A 17,926-nucleotide genomic window follows, 5' to 3' on the forward strand; every position below is an offset into this window, starting at 1 on the left:
TACCTAATGGATAATTGATGAATGGATGCTGGTTGCATACAATTGTGGAGTTGGACACACCAAATCTGTAGTTAAGGAGGGACCGGAATAAAACTTGAGCACCAGTTAGAATGTCTTGGGTAGAAATTAAAAGCAGTCTGGAGCCGATTTTCCCCAGCCAGCTCGAGCGCAGACCTGTCTAGGTAAGTCTGCCCAGCGGTGCGCAAGTGGTATTCCTGCACAGAGGCCGGCCAGATTTGCGTCCATCCTCAGGAAGAGAAAGCTGCGGATTTAGAGGTCTCGGATCCGAGCCGGCGGCTCTCCTCGGGGCCTCTCTCCTCTCTCCGCCTTCACCTCTCTCCCAAGTACCTCTTCGCTGGAGGCTGAAGGGATTCCCACCCCCAGCTGCCTCCTCCGAGCCCCGCGGAGCAGCGGACTCCTCCCCTGGAAACTCCTCCGGGGCTGGGGAAGGCTTTGGCGCATGCTCCGTACCTAGGGCAGGTTTTTGCTGCGGGTAGCAGGGCTCCTGTCACACCGGCTGGCGGGTTGTGGCGGTGCCAGCCAGGGTGTGCGAGTGTGCCTGCGTGCTCGCGCCTGGGCGGACCGACCCGGACAGCAGTGCGACTCTTGCCGGAGAGGCGGCTGCGCACAGGCGCCGCGCCCGCAGCCGCCGCGGGGGCTCCTCCGCAAACTTGCGGCGGGCGCCGTCTGCCCTCTCGGCTCCCGCGCCCGGCGACCTGCGGGCAGAGGCGCCGGGCGCGCGTTCAGAGCGCGGTGCTCGCGGCCGGCCGGGGCGGCGGGGCCGGGCCGCGCCTTCGCCCTTGGCCCGCGCCCTGGCGAGCCTCATGCAGCCCCCGCGCTCGCGGCCGCAGCCGCCCGGCTGCCCCGGGCAGGTGCAGGACCGGAGCCGCGCTCCTCAGCGCCTGAGCGCCTGAGCGCCGGCGGCGGGATGCCCCGCGTGGCCTGAGAGCGCGCGCCGCGCCCGGGCGGGAGCGGGGAGCGGGCCGAGCCGGGCGCCCCCGGGAGCGCAGGGCGCCCCACGCCGCAGCCGCAGCCACCCGCGCCGGCGCCCGCCTCCCCGCTCGGCTCGCAGGCCCCGGCGCTGCCAGCCCGGGAGTGCCGGAGTGCCGCGGGGCCGCCAGCCAGCCGCACGCCTCGCGTCAGGGGCATGGAGGAGCGGCGGACTCGGAGCCGCGCCCCGGAGTCCCCGAAACTTCCGAGCGGGCGCCAGTCCGCGCCGCTGCCGCCGCCGCCGCTTCGCCTGCCGGCCTGAGAGCGGGACCATGGATGAAAGGTTCAACAAGTGGCTGCTGACGCCGGTGCTCACTCTCCTCTTCGTGGTCATCATGTACCAGTACGTGTCCCCCTCCTGCACCAGCTCCTGCGCCAACTTCGGGGAGCAGCCCCGCGCGGGGGAGGCCGGACAGCCGGCCGCCCCGAGTCCCGCCCGCCGGGCACAGGCGCCGCCGGAGGAGTGGGAGCGGCGGCCCCAGCTGCCCCCGCCACCCCGGGGGCCGCCCGAGGGCCCTCGGGGGGCCGCGGCGCCGGAGGACGAGGACGAGGAGCTCGGGGAGCCGGAGGAGGAAGAGGAGGAGGAGGAAGAGGAGCCGGACCCCGAGGCCCCCGAGAATGGCTCCCTGCCCCGGTTCGTGCCGCGCTTTAACTTCACCCTGAAGGACCTGACCCGCTTCGTGGATTTCAATATCAAAGGGCGCGACGTGATTGTGTTCTTGCACATCCAGAAGACCGGGGGCACCACGTTCGGCCGGCACCTTGTGAAGAACATCCGGCTGGAGCAGCCGTGTAGCTGCAAAGCGGGCCAGAAGAAGTGCACCTGCCACCGGCCGGGCAAGAAGGAGACGTGGCTCTTCTCCCGCTTCTCCACCGGCTGGAGCTGCGGGCTGCATGCCGACTGGACGGAGCTCACCAACTGCGTGCCGGCCATCATGGAGAAGAAAGACTGTCCCCGCAACCACAGCCACACCAGGTACTGTCTCCGGCCCCCTTTCGCTTCCTGACACCTCCCCGCCCCTCTCCCCACCCCCCGGTGCGGACCCTGGGCGGCCCTGCGCTGCCCGAGCCTGCGGGTAGTTTCCCCAGCGTCTTCCAGCGGTCCGGGCAGAGGCTTGGGGAGTGGGATAAGAAACCTCTGGCTAGAGCCCTGGGCTTGAACTCACTCCTCTCCCTCCCTTACCCCACCCCCGCCCCCGGGGTTCCTGCCACCCCCTTGCATCTTCAGAGGTGTCCGGGAGCAATAGTGTATGTTCTTCCGTGTGTCTAGGACGGTGCGGCCTCCCGCTGACCGTGGAATGGAGAGGAGGCCTGGGTTAGACTAGCGAGGTCGGATCTTGCTCCTAAGTTGTGTGAGTGGAAACCCAAACCCGGTAAAAGGCAGGAGGAGCTGGGCGCAGAGAGGCAGGGCAGGAGTTTTACAGACATGCTGAAGCCCCAGACGAGCTGAATCCCTCTATAGGTGGCTCTTGGGTGGCTCCTCTCCAGCTCGGGGAAACAATCCTCCTGATGTGTCTTTGAAGATACACTTTCAAATTCCTGCTGTACCTCGCTAACCCTAATTCTGGAGATGGTCTTTGTTGCTGAGCAATGCCAGATTTGGACTCATGCTGTTCTCAGCAAGATTTCCACTCTCCCCCAGGCCAACCATCAACTCGTGCCAGAGGTGTTAGTTAAATGCCTACTGTGTGCCTGGCAACGTGCTACGTGCTAAGTGAATCCAGAGATACAATAAGTAAAATCCCGTCCTTTCAAGATAGATGGTTTTCTCCGCCCCACACCCCCTACTTTTAAATAGCAATACTGCTGAGAATTAGGAAAGTTTGAAATCTTAATAGCCAATGAAACTGCCTACATTATTAACATCCTTTGAGAGAGGCATGGGCTTAAGAATTTGGTTGAATGTTCTTTCTGCCCATTGCAATTTGAAGATTAATCTGACATGCTTGCTCAAGGGACTAAAATATTAAAAGCTTGGAACACTAGTTTATTGAAGTTTTTATCTCAAAGGTTTCAAACAATTTGGTGTAAGGAAATAGGAATTTAAAAACTCAAGCTCAATATGTTGATATCAGATAGCTTTTGCATTTGACATTATGGAAAAACTTCATTTACTGGAAGCTACCCAGATTCTGAAATTCACCACCACTGAAGCATCTAATTCTACTTCATTTCTCCAAGAATGAGCAAAATTTCATTATGGGATTTTTTAGTCTGGCAGTTTTTCAAATACTTTCTCTCCTCCCTGCTCCTTTCCTTGTTTAATGGAAATTGGTTAGAATAGGAAACTGGTTGGGCTTGGTATGAAGGCTCCTTCCTTAGCATATTTTAAAGACCTTTTACTTTTAAAAACGTCTAATTGTGTAGTATTTTAGATCCTGCCCTTCTATGTCTAGCTCAAAACAGTTTTTCAATTAATTATGACTCTCAAACTTCCTGACAAACAAGATTATTTCAATGAGAGACAATCTTTGCTACCTTTTAGCCAAAGTTGTACTTTTTGTATTTAGACCTTTATGTATTAATTCCTGAATGACCCCAAGGAGTCTGCTAGTCTGATTCCCAGCTTCCATTTCAGTAAAACTAGAGACTTTGATTATCACACAGGAACATCTAAAGACTCCTCAACAGAGACCGGCAGTATATTCTGCCAATGTGTGTAAAACTCACAGTGAATAGATGAAGAGTTTAGGAGGAATTAGAGATTCTGGAACCAAAAATAACTGGATTTTTGCTTAGTGATGAAATGTTGCTGCTACTATAGACCCTACATGGATTACAGCACTGAGGTCTCACTCCCATAGGAAATCCTCAGTATCTGTCTACGCTGGGATGTAGGAAAATTCCACTGTGGCTATTCGAACATATAGTTTCCGTTGCACAAGGGCTTCTTTTTGTTTAATGATGCACCATGAACATTTATTTCTCTCTGAATCGCAAGTTATCAGATAATCACCCTGAACCGGTTTGCTTTCTTTTTTTTTTTTTTTTTTTTTGAATTCAAAATTTTCATGGTAGCTTTTTTTTTTTTTTTACACTACTCTTTATAATCCTTTTTCCTTTTCTTCTACACGCTCTCTCCCCTTCCTGATATTCTAAGTTACTTTTTTGCTCTAGATGTCGTAGGAAGGAATGGTTGTGGTTTATGTGAGGTGCCCTACATCTAAAGTTATAGGGAAAAGGTTGAAGGGATGTCCGGTACCATCTTCCTCACCGAGAAGATTGAATTAGTAGTCTGTCATTGGAATGCCCGAGTACAGCATTCTACAGTCAACTAGATTAGCCTGGATAATGGAGGGTATGTTTCCACAATGCAAAATGGCAGATAATCTATTGCTACATAATGGGAACAAGGTTCTTCAAATAGGGCAGACTCTAAGCAAAATCAAGAAGTAGATCATGTTTTAGTTCCCTGGTCTCTTTGCTTTTGGTCCCCCTGAAAGGCCCCCTCCCCATTTCTCACAGGGATTAGTGTCTTTGTAAGTCATGTAGTGGGTAACAGCAAGAACTCTGGATTCAGATGGATATGGCTCTCTTGTGTAACCAAGAGTGGCTCTTACTTAGTAAGCAGGAGTAAGTTACTCTTTCTGAGCCTCAGAATCTTCATCTTTAATGCATAGGTAGTAATTGGTACTCTCTTAGAGAGGTGTTACGAGACCTGAAAGGGCAAATGTATGCAACATACTTAGCACAGTATCTGTGCATAGTAGAATGTGCTGGTATGTAGTCATACTTAACATTAGTTGTTAATTGTATTAACAATATTTCTTGAATCAAGGTCATCTTTTATGAAAGGATCTGAGGTGACTTCCTTAGAGCAGTTCATTGTAAAGTAGGTCACCTTATTTTATAGAGATGCCATTTTAAAAATTTAAAATTAATTAATTTATTGTCAGGTTGGCTAACATACAGTGTATACAGTGGGCTCTTGGTTTTGGGGGTAGATTCCTGTGATTCATCACTTACATACAACACCCAGTGCTCATCCCAACAGGTGCCCTCCTCAATGCCCATCACCCATTTTCCCCTCTCCCCCGCCTCTCCCCCATCAACCCTCAGTTTGTTCTCTGTATTTAAGAGTCTCTTATGGTTTGCCTCCCTCCCTCTCTGTTTGTAACTATTTTTTCCCCTTTCCTTCTCCCGTGGTTTTCTGTTATGTTTCTCAAGATCCACATATGAGTGAAAACATATGATATCTGTCCTTCTCTGACTGACTTATTTCACTTAGCATAATACCCTCCAGTACCATCCATGTTGCTGCAAATGGCAGGATTTCATCCTTTCTTATTGCCAAGTAGTATTCCATTGTGTATATAGACCACAACCTCTTTATCCATTCATCAGTTGATGGACATTTAGGCTCTTTCCATAATTTGGCTATTGTTGAAAGTGCTGCTATACACATTGGGGTACAAGTGCCCCTCTGCATCAACACTCCTGTATCCCTTGGGTGAATTCCTAGCAGTGCTATTGCTGGGTCATAGGGTAGATCTATTTTTAATTTTTTGAGGAACCTCCACACTGTTTTCCAGAGTGGCTGCACCAGTTTGCATTCCCACCAACAGTGCAAGAGGGCTCCCCTTTCTCCACATCCTCGCCAGCATCTGTTGTTTCTTGAGTTGTTAATTTTAGCCTCTCTGACCGCTGTGAGGTGGTATCTCAGCGTGGTTTTGATTTGTGTTTCCCTGATGATGAGTCACGTTGAACATCTTTTCATGTGTCTGTTGGCCATAGAGATGCCGTTTTGTGATTTCTTGTGTCGAGACAGAATCCTAAACTCCGAACTTAATAAATAAGTGGAAAATTATGGACATTTGGGCATCAGTGAATGCAGGGTACAGGATGGGAAACAGGGAAAGCACACAGTGTACTTGGGTGTATATATTCTGTTGGTGACAAAAAGGAAACCTGTCTGGAATGGTGCGAGAGCAAGAGAGAATGTCTAGGGGGCGCCTGGGTGGCTCAGTCAGTTAAGCCTCTGACTCTTGGTTTTGGATCAGGTTATGATCTCACAATTTGTGAATTTAAACCCTGCATTGGGGTCATAATCTCACATTTTGTGAGTTTAAGCCCTGTGTTAAGCACTGATAGTGAGTTTAAGCACTGATATTGCAGAGCCTGCTTGGGATCCTCTCTCTCTCTCTCTCTCTCTCTCTCTCTCTCTCTGCCCTTCCCCTGCTCACACACACACACTCTCTCAAAATAAATAAATAAAGTTTAAAGATAAAAAAAACATTCTTTATCTTTAAAGATGAAAAAATGGAATATCTAGGACCAAAGGCAAGAGTGGGAAGCCAACTCTGAAAGGACATGGTTTAGATGGAGAAGCCATCATGTGGACTATACATGCCCAGGAAGGGAAAAAGGCTCTGGGGCTGGCAGTTTGGACCCAGCACAGAGGGTTTTTTCCAGCACAATGATTAGTTAGAGTAAAATAGGAAGCAAATCAGAAGGTGGCATGTATGAGTGACCTCTTCAATCACATCACTGATGATTTCTGCTCATTTTTCTTCTGCTTCCTCCCCAACTATCTTTTTAGTAGGTTATTCTTTTTATGTATGTATATTTGTATTTATTAATTTATTTGGGAGAGAGAGCGAGAACGTGCATGAGCAGGGGAGAGAGGCAGAGAGAGAGAGAGAGAGAGGCAGAGAGAGAGAGAGAGAGAGACTGTTAAGCAGCCTCCATGCTCAGCACAGAGCCTGAAGCAGGGGTTGATCCTGTGAACTATGAGATCATGACCTGACCTGAAATCAAGAGTCTGATGCTCAACCGACTGATCCACCCAGGAACCCTTCTTTTTTTAATTATTATTCTTATGCTGCCTTCTTTATTACCATGTTCCCTTCTTTTATTTGCATGTTCAGGCCTTTAGAAGACTATTCTTAACTATTGTTGAGTATGGATAGAATCATAGCATTTTATGGCTAAAGAAGACTGAAGAGGTGATCGAGTCCTACAATATATATGGCAAATGGGCAATTTAATCCTAAGGAAGTGAAATGATATATCTAAGGTTTATTCAGGGACTTGAATCTTCATTTTAATAATTTATATATGATGTTTTGCCTATTGTTTTTTTCTGTTTACTATGAAAAGTATAGTGGAGAGTGTTTTAAGGTCTTATTATGTGCCAGTTACTGCAATAGTTCTAGGAATGCAGTTTTGAACAGTGTCAGCCCTATGGAAGTTAGTCTATTAGGAAGAAAGACCTTCATCTTTGGTAGGTGAGTATCACTCTCATTCTTAAATAAAGCTGGCAAGAGATTCTGTCCACACCTTTTATAGGGTGGGGTAGTGATTTTTCCCTTTTATGACCTACTTTCTGTTGGTTCTGGTAGAGTAGTTGGAATCTAATGAATATTGTGGTAGATAGGACCTTCTGTGTTGCAAATGATATAAACCTGACTCAAACTCAGTTCAGCCAGGGGGCATTACTGGCTTAACAACCAGACCACAGGAAACGGAGGGGTAGAGTTGGTTTCAAGAATGATCGGAACTGGAAGTTTGGGGTCTTTCTCCCCATACTTCTTTGGATATTGATCTCACTCTGTCCAATCGGCTTATTCTATGAAATGGGTAAATGGCCGTCATGTCTAATAGCTCCACAGGCCAAGAGGCTAGCAAGCCTTCTCCATGTTCCAATTTGAAATGTTGGGGCATGACTCTGAATAGCCCAGCTTGGAACTTGTGAGTCTTCTTTTAGCCAGTCCATGGGGCCGGGGCAGTGAGGTTTCCGGACCCACCTGGTATCACAGAACCATTCATGGGACTGGTGTGTGTGTGTGTGTGTGTGTGTGTGTGTGTGTGTGTGTGTGTGTAGTGATAAGGGGAGCTCACATAGATACAGCTCCCACAGGGACCATTGGGTTCTGGATAGTCTTTCCAACTGTGCCAATTACAGGTGTAAGTAAATAAAAAATAAACAAACTTTCAGATCTCTCCTTTGCATTCTTGTGTGTAGGAACATTTTAATGTTAAGCTGCAGCTCCAATTTATTTGCAGCAGCTGGAATCCATGTCACATGAGGAATAATTTGGAGGAGCGGGGGGGATTTAATATAGAGGTGGCAAAAAATAAGGAGAGATGTAAAAATTGCCTTCAAATACTCAAAGGAGGAAGGTGTGCAAGATGGAGGAAGCTTGCTCTGTATTTCTCCAAAGGATGGAACTAGGATACTTGAGATTCAGGTGGTTGGAGAAGGTTTCAACTCAGAGTAAGAACTTCCTAAAATTTGTAGCTATGTAAAATGCGGATGGACTCTTTTGTGCAGTGGCTTACTCCCCAGCAGTGAAAACTTGAAACGTGGCTCATTAACCACTGAGGTTGTGAAAGGAACTCTTCCCTGAGGAAGAGTTTATCCTCTCTGGCCTTCTATTTTAAGATTCTGTGTTCTAATCTAAGCTGAATTCAGGGTATCTTTCTTCTCCCCTCTTCTGCCCCATGCAGAGAAAGCAAAACACAACCCCCCCCCCCTCAAAAAAAAAGATTACAAATGAACTACTAAGTTGTCAAACATTTGTAAATATTTCCACCAAGGAACTTGGAAAGCACAGGTCTGGTGGTATAGACTGTTTTACATGGTGAGGGCCAAAAGCAGTAGTCCAGTGTACTAGAGCTTCTGTTTCTTCATAATGAATATAAAAAGGAAAGATGAGTCGGGTGCCTGAGTGGCTCAGTCGGTTAAGCTTCCAACTTTGGCTCAGGTCATGATATCACAGTCCATGAGGTTGAGCCCCCTTTTGGGCTCCATGCTGACAGCTCGGAGCCTGGAGCCTGCTTCAGATTCTGTGTCTCCCTCTCTCTCTGCCCCTCCCCTGCTTGTACTCTGTCTCTCTCTCTCAAAAACAAAACAAAACAAAACAAAACAAAACAAAACAAAACAAAACATAAAAACAATAAATAAATAAACATTGAAAAAATTAAAAAAAAGGAAAGATGAGGAAATATAACATAACTTACCACCAAAAGCCATCACCACTTAGGTTTTTTTTTTAATATGAAATTTATTGTCAAATTGGTTTCCATACAACACCCAGTGCTCATCCCAACAGGTGCCCTCCTCAATACCCATCACTCTCCCTCCCCCCCACCCCCCATCAACCCTCAGTTTGTTCTCAGTTTTTAAGAGTCTCTTATGTTTTAAGCCATCACCACTTTGAAACATCATCTGGTTATTGCTTTTTCCTTTAGACAGTGGGCTGCAATATATAAGGAGTCAGCAGAGCTCTCTTTCAGATTGTCTAGAATATTATGGCCCATACAGCCTTCTAAAGTATAATCTCTTTGATGTCTCTTCTAATTAGAAATGTTGAACTGCGAAGAAGGTTAATTTTCACCATCAGGTTTGTGTGCTGTGTGAAACTAAGGAGATAAGAGATTGTCTCTATGCCGTATCCACTTACATGTTCATTACAGAGTCTCTGAAAGTATTGCTTCTGGTCCAAACCACCAATATTTGCTATAAATCAGAAAGAGGTTGAATTAAACCCATTCCTTTTTTTTCTTTTTGAGTTGTGAAGCTAAAACTGGAACCTGGCAAATGGTGATCGATGATTTATTTTTTTGCCTCTTTCTTGCTGGTTACCTTGGGATATTGGCAAGGGTTGATTTTTTTTTGGAAAAATCCAAATGCTCATGTAATAATTGAATTCTGGGTAAATTTAGCCACTGACAATGTGGGTTTGCTTAATCTTAGACTCTTGTATTATTATTCCCCAAAGCTAATTATTATCATCTCATTTTGACGAAGGACAATCAGAAGCTTATGGCATTTGAAAGTTACTTATGCTTGATAATGGATTAAACAGGTCTAAATGATACTGCCAAATCCTAATGTGATTTTAAGACTCATGAAATAAATTGTTGGGCCAAGAAATAGGTTTAGTATGAAAACAATTAAATGGGGAGCCCAAATTAATATTTTCTAGTAATTAATTATCTTGTTTTTGAGTTTGTTAAATTATGGATATTATATATAAATCCTCTGTTGATTTTAATTGGCTAATAGAGCTTTGTTTTAATTATAGCTAAGCATTTAACTATGTGTTGGGAAGCGTACCAGATGTTTAACTTAGATGATATTATTTGTTTATATCTTCCTCTAGCACATACATTTGCTCAGTAAAACACACCCAAAGTTCCCAGCACAGAGACTGATCTATGAAAGATACTCCATAAACATCAGCTGAAAGTCTGTGACATGTTCTAGATTACACTGGAAAAATATCAGCATAACCTGACAAGATTGTGGTTCTTTAAAAGAGGGAATGATTAAATGTTTTATAGCATGACTCTCTTACTTCAGGTGACAGTTCTAATTGTTAGTAGTTGCCTTCCATGATTAGCAAGATGTCAACTCTGATTCTCTAGAGGAGTAAAAGTAAGGACAGAAGCCAGACCTTATTGGACTATGCTAGGAGGTTTCTCCTATGAGATAGTATGCTACAACTCAGAAATTCATGTGGGTACAAACAGCCTCTTGGGAAGGTTAATCTCATTTATTGTAACTTTAGTAAAAAAAAAAAATCAGCCTCTGGAGAGCACAGTGTCTTCGATGTAGGTTAGGAAGCTGAGAAAAGTATAAATAATATGTACTGGATTACTACTGGTTGAAGTCAGATGGTTGAGGTGGTTGTGATATTGAGGAGTGTTGGAAGGAGACCCCGAATTAGGAAAACAGTCCTCAAGGGAAGTTGGAAGAAATCAGTGACAAATTTATCAGTCACTGAAAATCACCGTGAATTGTGCTGATGTCCAATTTGTGAGTGTAGTTAGGGAGATGTTTAAGAGCATGGGCTGTGAAGTCAAGGGAGCTGGATTTTCATCTGGCTCAACCTCTTACTCTCATGTAACCCTGAATAAGTCAGTTACCTGTTCTGTACTTTGACTTCCTTTTCTGGAAAATGGGAGGCATGGTGGTACTACTCCTGGTGGGTTCTCACGGTGCATGTGGCACCTTTGAAGCAAAGCCTGCCACATGTAAGCATTAGCCATCATTTTCTTCTCATGGGGCTCGTCTTACACATCCACGCTGTTTTGTGTAAAAATAAAGTGATAGGTAAACCTGTACCATTCCCCTTCCTTTTTTTGAGAGAGAGAGAGAGAGAGAGAGACAGAGAGAGAGAGAGACAGAGAGAGAGAGAGCCAGCAAGGGAGGGGCAGAAGGAGAGGGAGAGAGAGAATCTTAAGCAGGCTCCATGCTCAGTGTGGAACCTGATGCAGGGCTCAATCTCAGGATGGTGAGATCATGTCCTGAGCTGAAATCCAGAGTCAGATGCTTAACCGACTGAGCCACGCAGGTGCCCCTGTACCTTTTTGACTCTGGCACTTCTCATCCTGAGAGACCAAAAATGAATCTGTAAGTTGTGATGCAGAAAAGCCACAGATGATGAAGGTAAGTGTTAATTTGTAAGCTGCCGTGGACACTTAGTGGGCACTTAAATGAAGGCATTTGAATGGAAACTTGCACTCTTCCTTTTCTTCAGCATATCATTTTATTTTTTTTTATGGGTAATTAATGAAACAGCAGCAAAAATGTTTAAACACACACAATTAAATTCATAAATGGAGCAATCCTGCAGTGAAATTGAATTAGTTGCCTGTGGGCACATAAATATTTGCAGTTCATTGCTATTATTAATATCTTAGCATGCTTTTATTGGTAAGTACTGTGCCATTTGTTGTCAGAACCTTGCATTTAACACCGTATGTTCACGGTTACCTCTGCATTCTAGTTTCTTTATAAACGTAAGAGGGTAGAAATGCTAACCTCCTTGCTGTCCTCCACATTTATTTGTTGGACTTTACAGAGTATTTCTTTCAAAGGAATCAAGGTTATGGATGTTGACTATATAGTTGGATGGTAGCTTCTATGTTTTGTGGACTCTAATTATGAACTTGTAGAATTTTATAGATTTGCTTGAAAAAGTGAAAACAGAACTAGAGAGAAGGGTACACATGACTTTAAACACATATAGTTGGTGACTTAAGCTGTGTGTGCAAGGTAAGATCTGTATAGTACAGTAAAAAACAAAGTGACGTGCCCGGGAAGAGAGAACAGACACTGATAATGTGGAGCGTAAATTAAAAGGATGCTATGGAGGAGGGAGAGCAGAAGGACAAAAGTAGTCAAGGTGAAGAATGAAATCTTAAAAAACCGAATCAGAAGGAATATTGAAAATGGAGGTGAGCAGTTTATCTTGCGTGCAATGGTTGGTCTCATTAGTGCCTTTATGGGGAGTAATTCGCCATCTATCCCCTGCCTCCGAGGGCCGGTGTCATTAAATGCTGCGGGTGTTCTTTGGATTACTTACACATTCTTCTTCTCTAGCACAGCTAGCTGTATTAGTCAGGGTCCTAGAAGCAAACAGAGGGACACTCTGGGATTGTGATGGGGCTATTACAGAGGTATGGACTGGTTAAGGGCCACCACTGGACCTGGGGCCCCTTGTAACTACCGACAAGGGTATCCCCTCTGGGCCTGAAGTGGCAGAGAGAGGAGACCATGTTGTCAGCATCCATTGTCTGCTGGGGCCTGACAGGAGCTACGGCCCCAGTGGTAAGAAGGGCTTTCCCATGGGAGCTGCTTGTTCCAGAAGTATGGAGCTGAGGCAGAGAAGACAGGATGGGGAGGAAATATCCTGATCACTTTCTCCTCCCACCTGCCGGTCTCCTCCCATTGCCTTCCACTGGCTGAATCCACGCAGAAAGTGAACAGTAAGAGAGCTACTTGATATAACCACGTGTGTTCCACAAGCCAGAGAAAGATGGAGAATGGATTTGGGTTTGGGGGGGGGGCAGTGGGTGGGATGAACATGCAGAATAACTTGCCTTTAAATGGTTTGAAATGTCTTCTAATCCATTTTATGAATGTCCTGTTCAAGTCTACAAATGAGACCACTTATAAATATCTGTTCTTTTCGTACCTGGACCTCATGTTTTCTGTATGGACTGTTAGTCTCCACCTAAAGAACGGTGAATGCAGCAAAGCACACTCCACAGAATAGCAGTCACCATAGACAGTGACTTTTTCACTGAACGATAGAAATGATGCTAAATTTGGGTGTTTTGTCACCCCAGAATCAGCTGATAATAGTAACAGATTGGGGAAGTTTTACCTGTATTATGATGCATATTATATTATACCTGTATGTGGTATTTTATAAATTTGAAGTTGTATAGAGATATTAATTGAGACTGACAAAATAGTTTGCAAAACCAGCTGTAGTTTGCAAAAGCACACTTGTGAGATGAGATGCTTCCTGTTGCTTAGATTTTCTTCCAAGAACATTAAGAACATTAAAAGTAACATTAATGTGGCTTTCAGTCTGGGGGTGAATGATGAGGAAAGAAAAAAAAATGTATCAATTAGAAAAAAGTATCAATTTGAAACTATTTTGATGTTTTTTTTTGTTTTTATTTAAAAGCCATTTGAAACACTATTTCCATATTAATTTTGCGGGAGAGATATGATATGCTTGATACTATACATATATGCAACTCTTTGCAAAATATTAGGAACATGGAATCTCCTAACATTAGATACTGAAAAATAGTTAAAGCTGATGTCTGACAAAACTTGACATAAGAACTATCAATTCACTGTGCAAATTCCAAGAGTCAAAATGTCATGAGCCAAACATGATTCAACATATGCATTTGTAGATATTCAACGCAATATCTGTCCCTAGTACCTCTACTGAGCTTGGCGCATGTGTGTTGAGTTCATTTCTTCCATCCATGAGGAGGGGATTTTGCGTTGCTGGGAACAGCATCATCCACGAAGAACATACTCTTTTTCACATGTATGTACTCTTTACGTACAGCACTGTTTTTTGTTCTCTGGAACCCCATTATGTGATGGCTAGAGTTGGCAATGGTCTGCAAACATGAGGCTCTTGTGCAGGCCCTTGCATCTGTGTGCAGTGTACTTGCCATGATAAAATTGCCTTAGGAATTGTATTCTGCTGGCTCCGAATATTAACTATAAGGAGCCTGCACTCCAGTCAACTGAATGTAAGTCCCGTTAACCTAAAGATTCTGGGCGAGCTGTTAGAGAAGGTTTTCTTTCCCACATAGCTTCATCGAGTTTGTCATTCTGCCTTCCAAACATTCGATGAAAGAGGTGGATTAATGGATAGTTCTATTTCTAATGATTCTGTTAAAGAAACAGTTCTATCAATACTTCTCTTGATAAATAAATATCAAAAGTATTGTGTATAAAAACGTCAGACAACATGAAGGAACTCCGGTACGTTGGAGCTGTCAAATTTATTATCTGATGCGTGTTTAATCTAAAAATACTTCTCAGCTCTCATGGTCCATTCTTTGTCTTTTAAATTCACACTTAAGCCTACAGCACCACTGCAGATAAATTTCTTTGCTTTGAAAGTTTTATTCTGTGAGTTCCCTATGTGTACTATAAAGAATAATTAATGTAATGAAAAAATCAATATTGTGTATAAATTATTTAGGCTTTACTATCATTGTAATTTTCTCTTCAACACCTATTGATCGGCAACAATTCATTTGTTAATTTCTTCCTAATAAGATATTCATTGTATTAGGTCCGTTAGTAGTGCTAGCCGTGCACCTTCACGAATAAGTCATGAATTACTAATGATATGTGGAAGAAGTTAACCTACTAGTGAGTGCTGTAAGACGGAAAACAGGCAAAGAGGAGTCATTTGAAATGCTGTCCCGTGGAAAGCCTGTGTAGTCACAACGGCTAATAACTAAATGAGTAGACTCTTGCAGGATATTAATTTGTACTTTAAAATTTTATGTGACCATATTTTTCCAGGGAAGAAGGTCTTAGCATTGGCAGACATTCTGCCTCAATAGCATTTTCTAGATCCAGTAAAATAAAAGGCAAAGAACATATGTTCTGAAGCCCAAATGTAGGTTTAAGTCCTGACTCTATTACTTACTATTATACGACCTGTCACGGATTGCACGAGTTCTTCAGGCTTTGTTTTCTTGACCCATAAAATAGTGATAAAAACATTCCTGTTTGGTGTCAGTGTTGGTTCCAGACTTTGGGAGCTTCCTGGGTGAAATCAGAAACACCCCTGTACATGGAGGGCAAAGAAAGACTGAAGGAAGAGGCAGCCATTCCAGATTGGTAGGCGGCGGGTTTACTAAGCAAGGGAACTTACATATGAGACTTGTCTTGGGCGTGTGGCCCCATGATGATTCTGTACCTGCCTGCCAGAATCTTAAGAGTTTATACAGAGACCTTAGCTGAGTTCAGTCCAGATGGTCTCTACACCTTACTATCTCAAGGCCGTGTCCTAGAGACAGCTCCTAGTGTGGGGATGTAGGCAGAAAGTGCATTCCAAGGACAGGGGAGTGGCTGGGGGATGCCTTCCATTTACCCCAGGTCCAGCTTGTGCTGGCTCACCCATCAGTCCCATCCTCTAGATGACTTCCTCCGACAATTAGTAATGAGGATCATCTGAGTTAACGCCCTCAAACATTTACAGGTGTGTATGTTTCTTTTTAAATTTTATTTCTAAATCCACAATTCTTTTGTTTGGGGAGGATAAGGGATAATCTTCCCAACTGTCTGTAACAATGCTCTGAATGAATTGGTTATTAGATGCTGCTTCGATAGTTGTCCACTGAATTTTTTCAGAAGACTATGAAAAATCTGAGCCCTTTTGGAAACCCAAAGAGATTGGAGTCCAAGAAATCAAACTGCCCAAATTCGTGGCAAAGAGAACTTTTGTGTCAGCTCATTTGGACCAAGGAGGGAGAGTGTTATCCTGAAAAGAGCTGTGCACTTGTGATTAAGCAACACGGTTTGAATCTAGGCTTCTTCATGGACTTGTTTACTTATTGATTGTGTGGCCTTCCTGCCAATATTTAAGCTTCCTGAAGATAGTGACCGTTTTGTTTCCCTCTGCATCCTCAGTGCCTAGAATAGTGCCTGGTCATAATGGCTGTCAAATAAATGTTGTCTGAATAAATGAAAGAATGAAAGAAAACAAGCATGAATAAATTTACTAATTTATCGGACACTTTGGATAGGAATATGTGTCCTGTCTTCCTTTCTGGAATTGTTGGAGGTTAAGTGAAAACACTTGGTAAAGGATAAAGTACTCTACAAACTTAAATTTACTCTGACAGTGAGGAGCCTTTTGACATAGAATGGAAAAGGAAGGAAAGTTGGATTTTGGAAATGCAATGAATATATAATTCAGTGTTTACAGGGAGTTTCAAAAATCAGGAATGACAAAGATGCATTCGAAAATATGCAAAACACACATTCAGCTCGACAACTTGTTAGAGTAATGAGCAGTTTCACTTAAAACAGGACATAATATATCATAAAAGGCTTATCAAGATGCTCAAGTTTTTCTCCTTAGACCATCAGGAAACTCTTTTTCCAGGGATTTGGCACAGATCAAGGTATAAAAGTTTTTTTTCCCCTGAATTGCTTTACCCTTTTGAGGAAGCTATCCTAAAATTGGTATTTTTACTTTTGTATTCATGACTTTATCATTATTTTCATATGACCAGTATAAATTATAACTTTCGGTTAATATGTCCTCAAAGTGTGCTGAGAATGTAACTCATTTTCATTTAAGCTGATTTAGCATGTGATAATCTACTGAGCTGTTCTCTGCATACTTGCTTTTGAAGCTAATTACAGGAGAGCAAAAAGTTACTTCAGAAGAGAAAATAAAATCTTCTAGAATCAAGAGTTTATGTTTCATAATAAAGATCTGTTAGCAGAATAACTTTGCTTAGTAAGGAGCTGGTTTTCATATATGAGGTATGCCTGATCACTTCTAGGAGGATATACACATTTGCTTGGGTGGAGACCTTAAACTATACAAAGTATCTGGGTTGGACTGGAGTCTTAAATTTTTTTTTTTTGATGTTTATTTATTTTTGAGAGCGGGCAAGAGAGAGACAGAGTGCAAGTGGGGGAGGGACAGAGAGAGAGGGAGACACAGCATCTGAAGCAGGCTCCAGGTTGTGAGCTATCAGCACAGAGACCAATGTGGGGCTCGAACCCACAAGCAATGAGATCATGACCTGACCAGACTTCTTCTGGACCAGGGTCTTGGAAGAAGGTCAGTAAGCTGATGGAAAACCAGGAGAGATGTGATGACCAGCAGTAGGAGGTGATCCAGAAGAAGAGAGGGAGGGTATTGCACTTGTTGAACTCTATGTTAACAGCAACCCTCTGAGGCACGTAGAAGTGTCCCCATTTTACAGATGAAGAATCTGAGTATATTTATTAGGAAACTATCAGCTGCATTTAACAAAATCTCAAGTTCATATTGGCTTAATAGTGAGACATTTTAAGTCTCATAACAAGCCCAGAGTGAATTGGTTGATTCTGTCTTGATAGCATTTTCCAGATCTAGTAAAGCAAAGAGGCGAAGAACATAATTTTGGAGTCCAACCGTGGGTTTGAATCCCGACTCTGCCACTTTCTGCCATGTGACTTTGCACAGACTGCGTGAATACTTGAAGCCTCAGTTTCTCGACCTGTAAAACAGTGACAAAAACATTCCTACCTGGTATTAGTGTTGAGGATCATATGAGTTAATGCACACAGACATTTAGAGGTATACCTGAAGCACAGTAAGCACTCATTAAATGTTAGCTGTCATTATTTTACTGAGGCCCCAGGTGTTTTTTCACACCTTTGCCTTACCCCCTTAACCTTGTTGACTCATGGTTGCAGGAAGGCTGCAGTTGCTCAGGCAGAATTTCCTGGCCAAAGGGACAATATTTAGAGCAGAAAGTTCACTTTCCCACCCCTAAGCCAATCAATGGCAATGGGAATAGGACCTCCAGGATTTATCCGTGAAGATGGGGATAGTGGATAGCAGGACAAAATCAAGGCTCTCTCAGCAAGGGAAAGGGGGAATGGATGTTGGAGAGCCTACCAATAGACTCTCCATCCTGTTGTAGA

At 43.9% G+C, this 17,926-nt stretch overlaps 1 protein-coding gene across 1 annotated transcript in view; it reads left to right on the plus strand.

Annotated features, from left to right (window-relative positions):
* The first annotated feature begins 1,080 nt into the window (after positions 1 to 1,080).
* Positions 1,081 to 17,926, plus strand: part of HS6ST3 (heparan sulfate 6-O-sulfotransferase 3) — a 667,560-nt gene continuing 650,714 nt past the window's right edge. Inside the window, exon 1 of the mRNA XM_043581823.1 lies at positions 1,081 to 1,966. Coding sequence (XP_043437758.1) covers positions 1,263 to 1,966 — 704 coding nt within the window. The 5' untranslated portion in view covers positions 1,081 to 1,262. The remainder of the gene's footprint in view (positions 1,967 to 17,926) is intronic.

This window comes from Prionailurus bengalensis, chromosome A1, assembly GCF_016509475.1.
Source record: "Prionailurus bengalensis isolate Pbe53 chromosome A1, Fcat_Pben_1.1_paternal_pri, whole genome shotgun sequence".
NCBI classification, from domain to species: domain Eukaryota; kingdom Metazoa; phylum Chordata; class Mammalia; order Carnivora; family Felidae; genus Prionailurus; species Prionailurus bengalensis.